At 51.2% G+C, this 14,686-nt stretch overlaps 1 protein-coding gene across 1 annotated transcript in view; it reads right to left on the bottom strand.

Moving 5' to 3' along the window:
• DNM2 (dynamin 2) overlaps window positions 1-14,686 on the bottom strand; it is a 103,451-nt gene that overhangs the window by 19,573 nt on the left and 69,192 nt on the right. The window contains exons 8-12 of the mRNA XM_007953586.2: window positions 12,017-12,152; window positions 9,790-9,857; window positions 7,716-7,854; window positions 6,620-6,706; window positions 2,986-3,056 (exon numbers count right to left, since the gene is read on the bottom strand). Of these exons, the coding sequence (XP_007951777.1) occupies window positions 2,986-3,056; window positions 6,620-6,706; window positions 7,716-7,854; window positions 9,790-9,857; window positions 12,017-12,152 (501 nt within the window). The remainder of the gene's footprint in view (window positions 1-2,985; window positions 3,057-6,619; window positions 6,707-7,715; window positions 7,855-9,789; window positions 9,858-12,016; window positions 12,153-14,686) is intronic.

The raw sequence follows: 14,686 nt of genomic DNA, 5'->3' as shown, positions 1-14,686 counted from the left end.
GGGCATGCTTCCACAAGGTCCTTACTTGTCTAAGTCACTGATCTCTTCTCTCATCATCCATCCTATTTCCTTGTTTGTTCTTGATGGTACAAAGGCCTCAAAATTTTTTATGTGAATACCTACTCAAATTTCTTATTGGTTCCAAGATTACTTTCTAGTGCTTCCTGGTAGGCAGACATATCATTTGCAAACAATCTGTATCTTACTTACACATCACATTTTCTTATCTTATTGCTCTGGCTACAACTTTAAGAACAATATGAAAAAGTAAACCATCTTGTCTCACTCATGTATTTACTGACTGCCTCTGGTGTTTTATCTTAAAGCTCCAGTTGGCTGTTGGTTTAAGGTAGATGAGCAGGTGTGCACACACGTGTGTGTGCTAAGGAAGCGGGTTCCTTTTCCTAGATTACTGATTTATCCCAACGATTTTCCTAACATTCAGTGAGCTCATTATAGGGCTTTTCTCTGGGCCATGTTTAACGGCAGTGTGTAGAAGGCAGTGAGAAGCCATGAACATCTGAGTACAGGAAGGAGTTGGATCAACAGCGTCTAAGGGAGGCAGAATGTGCTTAGCCAGCACTCACAGCAAGGGCTGAGTACACTTTCTCTGATCTTCCTGGCTCCCATCCTTGCCAGCTCCCTCAAACGCCAGCCCATATGACAGTCTCTCTCCCTTGCCTGGACTCCATCATAAATTTCCCCCAGAGAGGAAGTGGAGAATCCGAAGTTCTGCCCTGAGTGTACAGGCCCCCTGGCAACGAGGCCTGGCCATTGTCGCTCTCAGTCCCACCCTGCCTTGGTTGTGTCCTTTCCATGCTTCTGTCTCTGGACCTTCCTTCTCTTTGTCCCTAAGACTCTCCCTCCTGTCACCTAGGTGTCACTAGTCTGCTTAAACAACACTTCCACAGGAAGGCCTTCCCAGGTCATGTTCCTTGGTCCCCTTTCCCACAGCCCCTCACCTACCCTTCTCTTTCCAACTCTCATCTCATCTTCCCGACAATTTGTTCAGCAACTCCATCTCTCCAGCCTGTGGGTTCTGAAAGGCAGGTGCTGTATCTAGCTTGTTTACTGCCCCAGTCCTAAGGCCTAGCACTGTGCCTGCCTATGGGAACATGCTCAGTATCTACTCAGTCGGACCCTGGGACAGCTCACCCAGGGTGGGGGCCTCGGCTTCAAAGCCTGGCACCCTGAGTCCCGCACCCAGCCCAGGTGTCCCCATTCACACATCAGGGAGAAGGCACACAGCAGGCAATACCCACCCGGTCACCAGCTGCTCAGTATAATAACAGCTGGGGTAAGTGGGAAGGCCCAGGAATCCAGAGCAAAGAGTGGAGTGGTCAAAGGAAAAACAGGAGAGATTGTGAGAAGGAACTGTGGATGAAGTGTGAGAAGCAGAGACATTAAGGTGAGGAAAACAGCAGCAAACCGAAGAGGGGGACCGGCGTTCTCTGTCCCACATGTGCCTGGGCTGCTGGCTGCCATCCCCAAGGCTCAGACCACCCGCTGAGGCGTGGCCCATCTGGACAGCCAAGTTCAGGGTTTGTGCCCACTCCCAGCAGGGATAGCCCAGCCAGGGCCCACAGCCCATCTGGACTTGGGAGAAACTGACCATGCCAACTGGCCACCTGTCTGCTCCTCAGGGAACTGTGCATTTGTTCATTCATTCATTTTACTTACCTACTATCAGCCCAGCAAAGAGCTCTGGTGGCATAGTGCCTAAGGCATGTGACTGCTAACCAGAAGGTTGGCAGTTCAAATGCACCAGCCACTCTGAAGAACGAAGACTGGGCAATCTACTTCTGTAAAGATTTACCACCTTGGAAACCCAAAGTGAGTCAGAATTGACTTAATGGCAGTGAGTTTGATTTTTGTTTACCTGCCCAGCACAGAACAGGTGGCCAGTCAACTTTGTGGAGCACACCAACAAATGTTCTGTTAAGGTGACACTTAGCCCAGGACTCAGCTCTAGTAAATCCTCCTCCAGGAAGCTCCCAGGACGCCCAAGGCCAGGCCAGAAGGCCCTCCTCTGCTTCCCTAGCCTCATCCCAGCACTGACCACAGTGCATCTTAACTGCCCTGCGCATGTGTCCCCTTGCGTGGGACTGTCCTTTGAGGGCAGGACCTGGCTCTGTCATCAAGTGTCTGGGGCAGCAATGAATGGCTAGGTGACAGTGAGGGTCCTGAAGTGCTATTTCCTCAGGGCCTCCTGGCTCCCACCTTGCCAGCTCCCTCAACAGCGCCCCACGGGATGGCCTCCCCTTCTAGCCTGGACCAGACGTGTCCTGTGCATGGTGTGGAAGTCATGGTGCCTCTCTGCCAGACAGACAAGGAGGCCGGCCACTGCTAATCCTTCATTCTGCTAGCCTTAGGCATGATCCACCAGGACAGTCCACATGACGCCCAAGTGCACTGAGGGGACCTGGAGGCTGATGGAAGCAGTGAGCCAACGGCTGAAACCACCAGCATTTCTATCTGCAGTCCCCTCAAGTCAGAGGTCTCCGCCCTCGCCCCTTACGCTGGTTCCATGGAAGGTTCTGGTTTAACCTGTACGGCTAAAAGCCAGAGAGACTCACAAGCTGAGCAGCGCCGGAGCCCTGAGCCTGCAAGAGGCCTGTGAAGAGGCCACCTACGGTGTGAGTGGGTCTCACAGAAGCTGTCAGTCAGGCTACGGAAGGCTGTGAAGAGTGTCAGCTGGACACTGGCTGACCGCATCCTTCCCAAGCATGTTTCACCACAGCACCGCCTCTTCTCCTTCAACTGTCCACTAAGATGTCCTACAGAAGATGCTTTACGCATAATGGGGACAGGGGCAACTACTAGCCCAAGAAAGCTTCCAAGCTCAGAAGTAGAACGTTCATGTGATGCTGCGCCTCACCCCGGGCCCCAGCCCTCCGAGGGAATCCCAACAGGATCACCTCCCCTGTGGCCCGGATCCCAGGGAAGGCACCGTGCCACCCCACCAGCTGCTATCCAAGTACATACTTGGCAAATCCAATGAAGTCCTCATGGTTCGTGTTGATGTAGGACAGCTCAATGTCAATCAGAAGAAGAATCTGGAGGAAAGGGGGGTGACTGTGAGGCCAGAACCAAGCAAGGCAGAGGAGAGCGGCAGCCGGAGTGCTCCCCATGCCCACCAGCAGAGGGGGCCCAGGAATTACGCCGCTTCCTATTCAGGGGCCCAATGGACACCCACACCCCTGGGTAGACCTGCAAGGGGGAGGGGGCATGGGTCCTCCCAGATATCAGGGCTTCACAGGCAAGTAAGATCTGAGGCAACAGAACAGAGGGAGGCAGCCCACCATGGGCTCTTACTCTGAGGTTGAACACTGGGGTGGCCACTGGGTGGCTCTGCCTTGTGCTACTGAGAGTGGAATGAGGCCACAGGAGGCCCTACTTCAAAGTGTCAAATCATTTACAACACAGAAAGCTAGACTAGTGCCTGGCATCTTGTAAGCGCTTATAAAAATAACAGATAAATAAAAATCTAAGATAATTCAGAGGTTGGATGTTTCAACTTTTGATCGAGCCAACTGAGAACATTAAAATAACAAAAATACACACACACACACATACACACACAAGCATGGAAACCAGTTAAGGATATCATTTCAGACAAGAACAGAAGGTTAAGCACTGTGCTGGCTAAAACTCTCCCCCTTTTCCTTCTTGTCCTTTTTTGGCTCAGGATAAGGTTGGCCTATGGGAGCCACTGGCCCAGACAGCCCATTGGGTTGGTTCTCAGTTAAGAATGGACCAGACAGCCTCGGAAGAGGGAATCAGGTGCTATGTTCTGGGCTCTCATTGGCCCTGCCTGTCACTCTGCCTCGGTGTGCCTCAGCATCCTCAAACACAAAACTGGCAAAGCATGTGGACCTCACAGGGTTGTTGGAAATCACAGGTGTTCTGCCTATGGGAGCCACTGTCATGGGTCTGACAAGGCCTGGGGGCCCTGGGTCCAGCTTAGTTGTGGAATGTTTAGAAGGACGATATCATTCTTGCAAAAGAAGAAAATCAACTGGAACCTCTCAAGCTTTTTTTGAGGGGACGGTGAGTTCTCCTTTATTTTTTTAAAAATTTTATTGTGATTTGGGTAAAAGTTTACAGAGCAAATTCATTTTCTATACAGCAGTTTATACAGGTTTTGTTTCATGACATTGACTGCAATTCCCTACAATGTAACAGTTCTCTTCCCACCTCCTCCCTGTGTCCTCCTTTCTTACACATTCCTGCCCCCTGAGCTGTCTCCCTGTGCAAATGCTGCCCTTCTGTTCTCCCACCATTGATCGTTCTAAGGAGTGTATCTACCTGATGCAAATGTTCACTCCATCTGCCTGTCTGTTCTTTGGCTAGAAGCCACAGGAGTGAGTTCAATTCCAGACCTGAAGGCTACCTAGGGGCCATACTCTTGGGGGTCTCACCACAGTCTATGAGACCAGTCAACCTGGTCTTTTTTTTTTTTTTAATGAATTTGAGTTTTGTTTCACATTGGAACCTCTCAAGCTTTGTATGCAACTTCTAAGCTGTAGAAATCACAAGGGAAAGGGGCACCAACTGACCAAATCTCCAAGGGAGTGACTGGCCAAATTCAGAAAGTGGGACGTTTTGAAGGACAAATGAGCCAGTTCTTTCTTCAACAGGGAGGGGGAGAGGGCCTGTGGTAGTTAAGGTTGTGTGTCAACTTGGCTGGGCCTGGTTGAGTGGCTGGGCAGCTGGATGTAGAATTCCCCATGATGAGACTAGTAATCAACTCCATGGGGGAATGTGCTGTGAGCAGCTAAGTAGCTGCCTTTGGGATGTGGTCTGCTTCCTGTATATTACTCTTTATATATACTCTTTGAGAAAGGTCTCTGAGCTTTTTGGCACAACTGGATCCTGCATTTGGCCAAGTCTTCATCTCAATCACCTACCATGTTGTCTGCCAATCCTGGGACTGTTAATGGACTTGAATTAAGGGGCCTGCCGTGTTGCTTGATAATTTTGAAACTGTGCCATTTTTTACTTGCCGATGTTGGGTTTGTCAGCCACAGTAATCAGCAGTTGTCTGAGTTAAGAGAAGCCTCCAGCTCCAGCGGGCTGGGAACAAGAGGCAGAGCTGAAGCCCAAGGTCGAGAGGCTCTCACCCAGCCCCCAGAACTGGCACTTTGAACTCAGACTTCTGGTTTCCAAAACTGTAAGAGAATAAATCCCTGTTTGTTGAAGCCATCCGCCTGTGGGATGTCTGTTAAGCAGCACTAGAGAACCAAAACAGGGCCATTCTCAGCTAAGAGGCTTAAGAGATACAACAAGCAAATACGTGTAGACTCATTTAGATTCTGATTCCAACAAACAACTGCAAAGAGACCACAGAGAACATGTGAGGGGACAGTGAGGACCAGGTGTTGGGGGTGTGAAGGCCTGACGACAATGGCCAGGGCCTGTGTGAGAAAATGCCCCACGTGCCCTGAGTGGCCAGGAACTAGACGTCAAGCTGAAATGGCAGCCTGTCTCCCCTGGCTTGAAATCCTCTAGGTAGGGAAGGGAAGAGAGGAGGCAGGAGACAGGTGAGACAGAGCAGTGATGGTCCCCGAAGCAGAAGGAGCCACAGGAGTGCTCTGGTCCACTGTCCAGCTTTGTGTCTTGCCAGATAGTAAACACAAAAAAACACCCAAAGGTCCCCCCCCAGGTGAACATGTAACCATCCAGACCATGGCACACAACTCTGCAAGACCACTGAAACACAGAACACACACACAACTAACAACCCGCACAAGCCAAAACCACCCAGACCAAGTAACACAACTCTGCAAGGGTACCAACATAACAGTCCCACAGCCAACAACCCAGACGAGCTACAAACCATCCGGACCATGGAACAGAACTCAGGAAGACAACTGACACACTCAACAACCACACAGTCAACAACCTGGACAAGCCTAAACCACCCAGACCAAGTAACACAACTCTGCAAGACCACTGACACACACAACAGTCACACAGCCAACCACCCAGACGAGATACAAACCATCCGGACCATGAAACAGAACTCAGCAAGACCACTGACACACACAACAATCACACAGCCAACAACATGGCTAAGCCACAGACACATCCCACTGCATGAGAAAGACCACTCCAGCCTTTGGTGGTGGTGCTGGTGCCTTCCAGGTGGTCTGACTCACAGTGACACTGCGTACAACAGAACGAAGCACGCTGGGTCCTGTGCTGTCCTCACAATCCCTGCTGTGCTGGAGCTCATCAACCCATCTCACTGAGGGTCTTCCCCCATTTGCTTGACTTTTCAAATTTTGACAAGGGATTCTGGGTTGATCATCTCCAATCCAGCCGAGTTTCTCCCTTTCCTCCCTTTTCCAAATGAAGAAAAGGGTTCCAGTCACATGACATTCTGGAAAAGGTCAAACTACAGGGACAGAGGATAGACCTGGGTGAGAGGGGAGAAGCTCATTAGAGGGGTGCAAAGAGTAGGAATTTGGGAGTGATGGAACCGCTCTGTGTCTTGAGTGAGGTGGAAGTCATATTATGGTAGGAATCTGTCAAAACTCATAGGACTGTATGTTACACAAGGTAAATTTTCCTGCACATACATTACATCTGAAAAATAAAACAAACAACCCAATACCTGGTCCTTGGTTTTGCCCTCCCGTTCCCGGATGTGTGTGGTGACGATTCGCTCCGTTTCTTCTCGTAACCGGGGGTAGGAACTGAGCTGGGGGAAGAAGCAGAGTGGCAGCATCCGCTGGGGCCTCAGGCCCAGGCAGCAACCTCATGGAAAATTCAGGTGGGGGGGGCGAGGAGAGACACAGGGAGACCCACCGAGTCCCCCATGCTGCTCGTCACCGTGGCTGCTTCAGCAGGCAACAAAAGTGGGGCCGTGGAGGGTGACAGCGGACTAGAGAGTGCGCGTGAGAGGGTGCCGTGCGAGAGCAGAGTGGCTTTTCTAGTCAGCGAATCAGAAGAAAGGAGGCAGAGAGAGCAGGTGGTGTCCCCTTCCCCCCAGCACTGGGTGACAATGAGGACACCAAGTGTGCTTAAGGCTGCTTGGGTCAACGGGGCGAGGCCCCTCGCCAAGCCTGTCAGCGTGTAGCACCTTCCCTAGGATGGTGTGGCAGCACCTGGGCCATCTACCTCGGTGGGACGCCCTGAAGAGAACAATTTCTCATCACTTCACCTTTGGAGCCCGGGCCTCTAGTGCCCTTCACTGTCCCTTGCCTTTGTCTGCAGGCGGTAACCAAACACACACACAGGGGAACCACATCTTCTGCACTCAGGGTTAAGTCACAGGTTGGGACAGTTGAGCAGACAGTTAAAGTGACTCAGGGACAACCTCTCCAATGTCCTGACTAGAACATGCAGGTCTGCACACCGACGTGGCTCACCCGTGGTGACGAGTAGAAAACCCACTGCCTTGTCCTCTCTCTCTAACGGACACTGACCCTCACAGGGCTGCCTGTAACCCCTGGCTGCTTAGTAAACGTGACACACTGGGTGGCATCAAAGGCCCTCACTCCCACCAGTAGCCAAAAGGGCAAAGGTAGAATGCAGGTACCACTCAACTCCCCCAAACCATGTCTGCCAGCGTGAAGCTGAGCCGTCGCTAAGGTCTACAGAAAGGGTTTCCTGCCGAGGCAGAATTTTCCAGATGCCAGGTTAAGGCTAACAATGGAGGGGAGAAGATGAGGGGTATACATGTGAGTGATAATAACGAAACCTGTTACCTTCTCGCCACACTTTTTAATGACTGTGGCCAGTTCTGAGACCACGAGATCAACACACTTCAAAGTTGGCTCTTTGAGTTTAACAATCTGTTTTTTCACAATGGCTTCAAAGGCCATGTCGGGGGTGAAGAGCCCCGTCCTGGGTCATGCGGAAGGCGGGATGAGGTAGAAAGACACCCAGGGACAGGGCAGGCCACACACACGGGACGGGACACACAGAGAGAGAAGAAACAGAGTCAGCTGGTTAGTAACGTGCGTGGAGGAGCCTGTGCCCGCATCTGCCCCAGAAGCTGCTTCTGATCAGAGCCCTCCTGGGTGGGGGCCTGGCTCAGCGTGGGGCTTGACTAGATCAACGTGTCGCAGGTTGTTCTCGTCCGACGGACGGCCAAGGGGAGCAGAGAACGTGAATTTTCAAATTCAGGACAAAAGACTCTGGGTTGATCATCTCCAATCCAGCTGAGGCTTTTTTTTTTTTTTCCCCTTCTATTTCCCAATTGAAGAAGCTTAAGAAGCAAATGTGGGCTTCCAGACTGAGAACAGGGGGCTGAAGCCAAAACCTCCTGCCTTGGAGAGCCGACCCATAGCTCTGACAGCTACTCGTGGGCGCACAGCACAAACCGCCCACTTGGGAAGCACTTTAGCAGCTTGGCCAAAGCATGCTGCCCTGGGAAACAGGCCCTTCGGGAAGCCAGGTGCGACCCGCTGAGTGGAGGTGGTTGCTTGTGACCACCGGCACAGAGGGGGCTTGTGACTGAGAGGCTGTGAGGATGCTGGCTTAGGCAACAGCTCGAGGAGCTGTGGAGCCGATTACTGGCCAAGCGGGCATTGAGCCGGTGACCCCAGCATCGTTATGCTGCTGGCGTTCAGGCCTTTTACAGAGCCTTGGAGACAGAGAAGTGGCTTGCTCCAGGGAGCCCGAGGGCGCAGGCATTTGTCAAGGAGAGGCCACAGTCAAGGAAGGGAGATTTGAGGAGCTGGGCCTCCAGCAGCCAACACGGGCTCCCTCTCTGCTTCCCAGAAGGCAGCAAAGCAGCAGGACAAATGAACCCCCAAATTCTACTAGACACATGCTAGGCTTGGTATCAGGGTTCCAGGGAGATCTCCCCACCAGTTTGGCCAGTTTGGAGGCCCGACACAACCTGGTTGAGCCCAGGCTGACATGCTCCCACCCCAGCCTCCGAGCAGAGGCCAAAATCTGGGAAACCAAAGCAACGTGGGGAAAAGGTGCCAGCTGGACAAGGGACGAGGCGGCACTGGGAGCCTGATACCAAATCCCCACGCCCGTGTCCTCCAGGCCAGGAATCACCCTTTGCAGGGTCCAATACCTTACTGGTACACTGCCTAACTGTATTGATTAGTTCCTGGATAACCAGGTCGACACATTTCAGACAGGGCTCTTTCAGCTTGACGACCTGCTTTTTCACAATGGCCTCGAATGCCAAGTCCGGGGTGAAGAGCCCAGTCCTAAAAACATCCATACCCGGGGGCAGGGGAGATAAGTCAGAGAGAAACAAAGCACAGTCAGCAATTCCACAGTCACTGGCCGGGTCCCCAAGAGAGAACAAAAGTCGGGTCAAGTCTGGGGTCAGAGGCCTGCGTCCACTGCCTAGAAACCCCTAGGGTGACCCGAGGACCCCAGGACAATATGCAAATGGACAGGCATGACTACTTTTGTTGGACTAAGGAAGAAGTCCCAGGACACATGCAGTAGACCTTGGGTGGGGTCTCATAACTGCAATTCTGCTCTGCTCCCTTCTCCCCACCGGGCACAAGTCTGCAATGGGCTTCCTTACTTTACCACAGTGAATACAGGTCACGCCTAGCTACTGGGTAGGAACCCAGGCATGTTGAACCCATGGACTGTCCTCATGGCCTGTCCACAGGAGGACTGAAGCACTCTGCCCTCAAGGGCCCCTGTAGACCCACAAGGAAAGCCTCACAGCAACTGGAAGCTAGCCAAGAGCCCCCTGAAGGCCTCAAAATCAGGGTGCTCAGAAGTTCTGGGGCCCAACTGGCTGAAGGGTGGACACTGCAGAGGTGAAGGGAAGATGGCAACTCTCCCCGTGGAACTTGCCTGACTCCATGGATGTTCTTAATGGCGTAGCTGATCTCTCGTCTTAAGTCCTTCTCATCGAACTCCATCTGAGGACAGACAGACAAACCAAATGCATGCAGGGAGCTACCTGTAGCAGGCCCTAACAGGTGTGCATTTGGAGAACATTAGTTCCCACAAATCAAACAGCATATTGTATTGGGCAAATATGCTACAAAAGAGCTCTTTAAAGTGTTAAGCTCTGAGAACTAAGGCATGCCTGACCCAAGTCATGGTATTTACAATCGCCCCATATACATACGAGAGCTAGATAATGAATAAAGAAGACTGAAGGATCAATGACCTTGAACTGTGATGTTGACAAAAAATATGAAATATATCATGATCTGCCAGAAAAACAAATAGTATCTGTCTGATAAAAAGTACAATCAGAATGTCCTTAGAAGCAAGAATGGTAGGACTTTGTCCCACTTATTTTGGACACGTAATCAGAAGGGACAAGGCCCTAGGGAAGGACATCATGCTCAGTAAAAGAGAGGGTCAGCCAAAAAGAGGAAGACCCTCAAAGAGATGGACCGGCACAGTGGGCTCAAACACAGACATGAATGTGAGGACGGTGCAGGACCGAGCATGGTTTCTTCTGTTGCACCAGGCGTCTCTATGAACTAGAGAAATGACTCGACAACACCTAGCAACAGCTCCGATGTGTAGCTGTATTTACAAGGCAAGATATTTCCACTGTCAAAATTAAAATAGAAAACAACTCAGCTACAATCACAGAACTATACGTAAATAACGAAAAATGTGAATACATCTAAATGTTGAACAACAGAAGCCTGGTTAGATGTGTAATGGGACATCTGCAAAACAGTATACAGGTAGTCCTCAACTTACAGCAGGGTTCCATCCCAACAATTATTCCATCATAAGGTGGTTCAGTATCTTTATTAATCCAATCTTTGCCATCAGGGATTGGAAACATTACATCTGAGAATGATAGAATCAGCATACTACGTGCAGTAACACTGATGTTACTAGCAGTAAGATGCACACACACAAAATGGACAGTCAAGATTGCAATTCATCTCGGTAACTTGAATGCACTGTAATCGAGGACTACCTCGTACAATCCGTATGGACTAATTTGCAGAGATGGCCACCATTATGAAGAAAGTAGAGTACGAAAGACATAATAAGCTTTGTTGTTGTTATGTGCCGTCGAATTGTCCCTGACTCATAGTGACCCCTCCTTGGGTTTCTGAGGCAGTATCACTATGGAAGTAGATTGCCCCATCTTTCTTCCGAGGAGTGGCTGATGGGTTTGAACCGCCAGCCTTCTGGTTAGCAGTCTATGCTACCAGAGCTCCTTAATAAGCTTTAGGTTAAAAAAATACACTTTGATGTTGCTGTTAGCTCCTGACTCATGGAGACCCCAGGCACGATGGGAAAACACGCCCCCTGGTCCTGCATCATCCCCACGATTGCCTGTGAACCAGACCACTGTGATCCACAGGGTTTCCATGGTCTGCTTTTTCAGAAGTCAGCTCACCAGACCCTTCTTCCCAGTCTGTCTTACCCTTGAAGCTCCCCTGAAACGTGCTCAGCACCCTAGCAACACGTGATCTACCGCTGACAGACGGTGATGGCCGCACGTGAGGTGCATCAGCTAGAAACCGAACCGGGGGCTCCCACATGGAAGGCAGGAGCTCTATCACTGCTGCCTCAAAAAATATTTAAGTACGGAAATCAGGCTGCATCCACGCGCTGCGTGTATGCATGCGGGCTGCTTACCCAGCCACACAAAATAATCCTGAAAGGACGCACACCAACATGCTAACAAGAGTTGTCTGGGGGGTGTTAGGAGGATAGGTGTTTTTCTCCTTTTAGTTTTCTTTCTTTTTCTCTTTTAATGAAAAGAATGGTACTGTTTTTTCTAGGTGTGCTGCTGCAGGCTGCTTCTGTAATCTGCATATCCTCCTTTCAACAATATGCTGGGACATCATCCCACATCAATTCACCTCATTTTCTGTGTGTTTTGCAAAGAATGTGTATTCCTCTCTGTGACAGGGAAAAATGGAACCCTTGTCCAGCTCCATGGACATCTAAGCTGCCCCCTCTGGATAGAGATGCCCTCGATGGGGACTCCATCCCCAGGGGAGTTCTTCCCAGTGTGAGTTCATCGAGTACTCCTGAGTTGAGCAGGAGGGGACAGAGGACAGAGATGGGGGCCCAGCCCTGGCAGTGCTACCTTCACCAGCTCGAAGGGAAAGCGCTCGTGGAAGATGCGATTGATGCGGGCGCCCCCGGAGAGCTCCAGTGTGTCCACCTGGTCGCCCGAGCCCTCGATCCTCTTCTCAAAGTCCACCCCAAACTGCTGGACCATCCTGTGAGGAGAGGGAAAACCTGGCATCAAAGCAGTTTTAGCACAGCCCTGGAAGCCATCTTCTGTCAGATCGTGCCTTACTTCCTCTTTAGCTTTCAGCAGCAAAATGTGTGTGCATGTTAAAACAAACACACAAACACAACCCTTGCCTCGAGGCAGGCATGCTCTCGGCACTTCACATGCCAGTGCTCGGTACCTCCAGGGGTTGTGGTGGGGGTGGTCTTTTCTTACTTCCTCAGCTAGCAACTTCTGTCACAAGGCTTTGAGAAAAGGCCACCACTTCAATTCAAAGGCTCCGATTGGCTCCTGCCACCTCCCTAAGTGTTGTGATGACGCAGCTGCTCTGGACCATCCTCCTGCCCAGCCTGGAGCCCCGTCCCCTAGGATGACATCTACCATCATCCGTGGTCCCCCTGCCCTGTTATCTACAGACACTGACCCTGACATTCTGCGTGGCTTCACTGAGCAGGGAGTGGGGAAGAGTTTTAAACACTGAGAATGCAAAGCTTCCTACTGACCAGCCTGTTTGGCTCTTGACCTCACCGCTAATGGGCTGGGAAGCCTTGGCAAGTAACTTTGCTCCTCTGAGCCTGATTCCTCTTCTATGAAGCAGGGTGGTCATCACAGCACCTACACATGAAGTCACTGTGCTGATCCAAGGAGCTTTTATATGTCACAAACTCCAGGAAGTCACCGTGCATGAAATACACCGTCATTTTGAGCAGCCACAGAAAAGAAAGTGCGTGGCTAATTAGTGGTGATTTGCCTGAGACTAAAAGATGCTTTCCGATTTCTGAGAAGCTAAGTTTTTTTTTTTTTTAAATACCCATGTGATTGATGAAATGTGGTAACAATCACATCTCTAACTGCTGGTTACTCATTCTGTGATGATGTGAACAGTGGAAAACTAAAACAACTTTATCAGCATTTTGATGTCCTTACTATTTCTGCCTTAATCACCTCATTTGTACTCCCTAAATTCTCCATCTACTCAAGTATTCTGCAGAGTTTAGCTGCTCCAATTAGGACCAGCTCCCAGCCAAGCCTGGGGCACTGAGCCCACAGTTCTTTAGCAGACAGAAGTCCAGCTCTTACAGGCAAATACAGCTGAGGCCAGTGTGCTGCCAGGGTGGCCAAACACTGGGCCCTGGGAAGAGCTTCTCCATCCAAGCCGCAGGGGGCCACACAGGCGGCCCGAATCCCACGGAGCTCTTTTGCCACAGAGAGCAGAGGGCATGCATACTTAATTTCTTCCGGGAGACACACAAGACCTATGTGAATTCTGTACTTGGAATGGAGCAAACCGAGGCCAAGTTGTGACAGGCAAGTCACTACAGCAGGGCAGAGTGAGGCTGTTTCAGGGTGTGGAGGGACCTCAGCCCCCTGCCACTAGGTGCAGAAGAGAGACAACCACGCAGCCCACGAAGCCAAAGTTGACGGGGCCAGCTCAGGGTGCGCTAACAGCATCCTCACTGGTATGGGCAGGTAAGGTAATTAGGAACAACCAGCAGCTCTTAGACATGACAGGTGCTGAGCGTACAGCCACAATCACATCGTTAGGGATGTGCATTCCTGTTGCCAGTTTTCCCAGGCACAGGGACCCATGCAGAAAGCACAAAAGCTGAGGGAAGAGAGCAGACCAGAAAGATGTCCTGGTCACTCACTCTGCCTGTGGACAGAACCTGCCAAGGCTTTTAAATGATCTGCCACAGGATGGAGGTTACAGATAAAGGCTGTGCACAATGTCATCCCCAACACGGGGCAATGACAGAGTTGTGCCAGGGTGGAGCAAAGCCAGGTACGAGCCAATCCATCGGAATGGTGATAAAATTTAAAACGGTTAGCTTTGGTATCATTGGCTCCCTGGAAGCCAGGCAAGTACGTGACCCCGGGAATGTGCCCGGAATGTGCCCAGACATGAGCCCTGGAGGGTGGGCACAGACAGTGGCGCTTCCTCTCTGGAGGCCATGTTACCTACCCGTATGTAAATGCACATGTGCCTGGCTGCAGGGACCCCTTGTCTAAAAGCCTATCCCACAGGAACTCTCACACATACTCAACGCTGACTCCGCTATAGGAAAAGATGCCTGAATGTCACGTGTCCTCTTGGAATTCTGTACCATGTGAACCCACCAGTGCCATCGAGTTACTCCGAGCCATGGCGGCCCCACTGTCAGAGAACTGAGCTTCACAGGGTTCTCAACAGCTCACCTCACAGCAGCAGATCAGCAGGCCTTCATCTGTGTCACCTCTGCATGGACTTGAATGAACACCCAGCCTCTGGCTACCATCTGCACCACCCAGAGAGTCCCAAACACCGTGAACCCCCAGCAGCTGACACAGGGCCCTGGGCTGTCCTCCCTGTAGCAGTCGGAGGGCGCCTGTGTGCACCTGAGCCAGGACGCGTCCCTCCTCTGCCACAGCCCTCCAGGGTAAAAGCCCAAGTCCTTACCTCTTCACACAAGAGCCTGCATGATCTGTTTTGTCCCCCCCCAGCCCTCACCAACTCCTGCTCCCCATTCGCCCACTCCTTCC

This window comes from Orycteropus afer, unplaced genomic scaffold, assembly GCF_000298275.1.
Source record: "Orycteropus afer afer isolate SDZICR_OR568_19922 unplaced genomic scaffold, OryAfe1.0 scaffold00402, whole genome shotgun sequence".
Classification (NCBI taxonomy): Eukaryota; Metazoa; Chordata; class Mammalia; order Tubulidentata; family Orycteropodidae; genus Orycteropus; species Orycteropus afer.
Note: the sequence above shows the minus strand (reverse complement) of the source record. Positions and strands in the feature narration are given on the sequence as shown.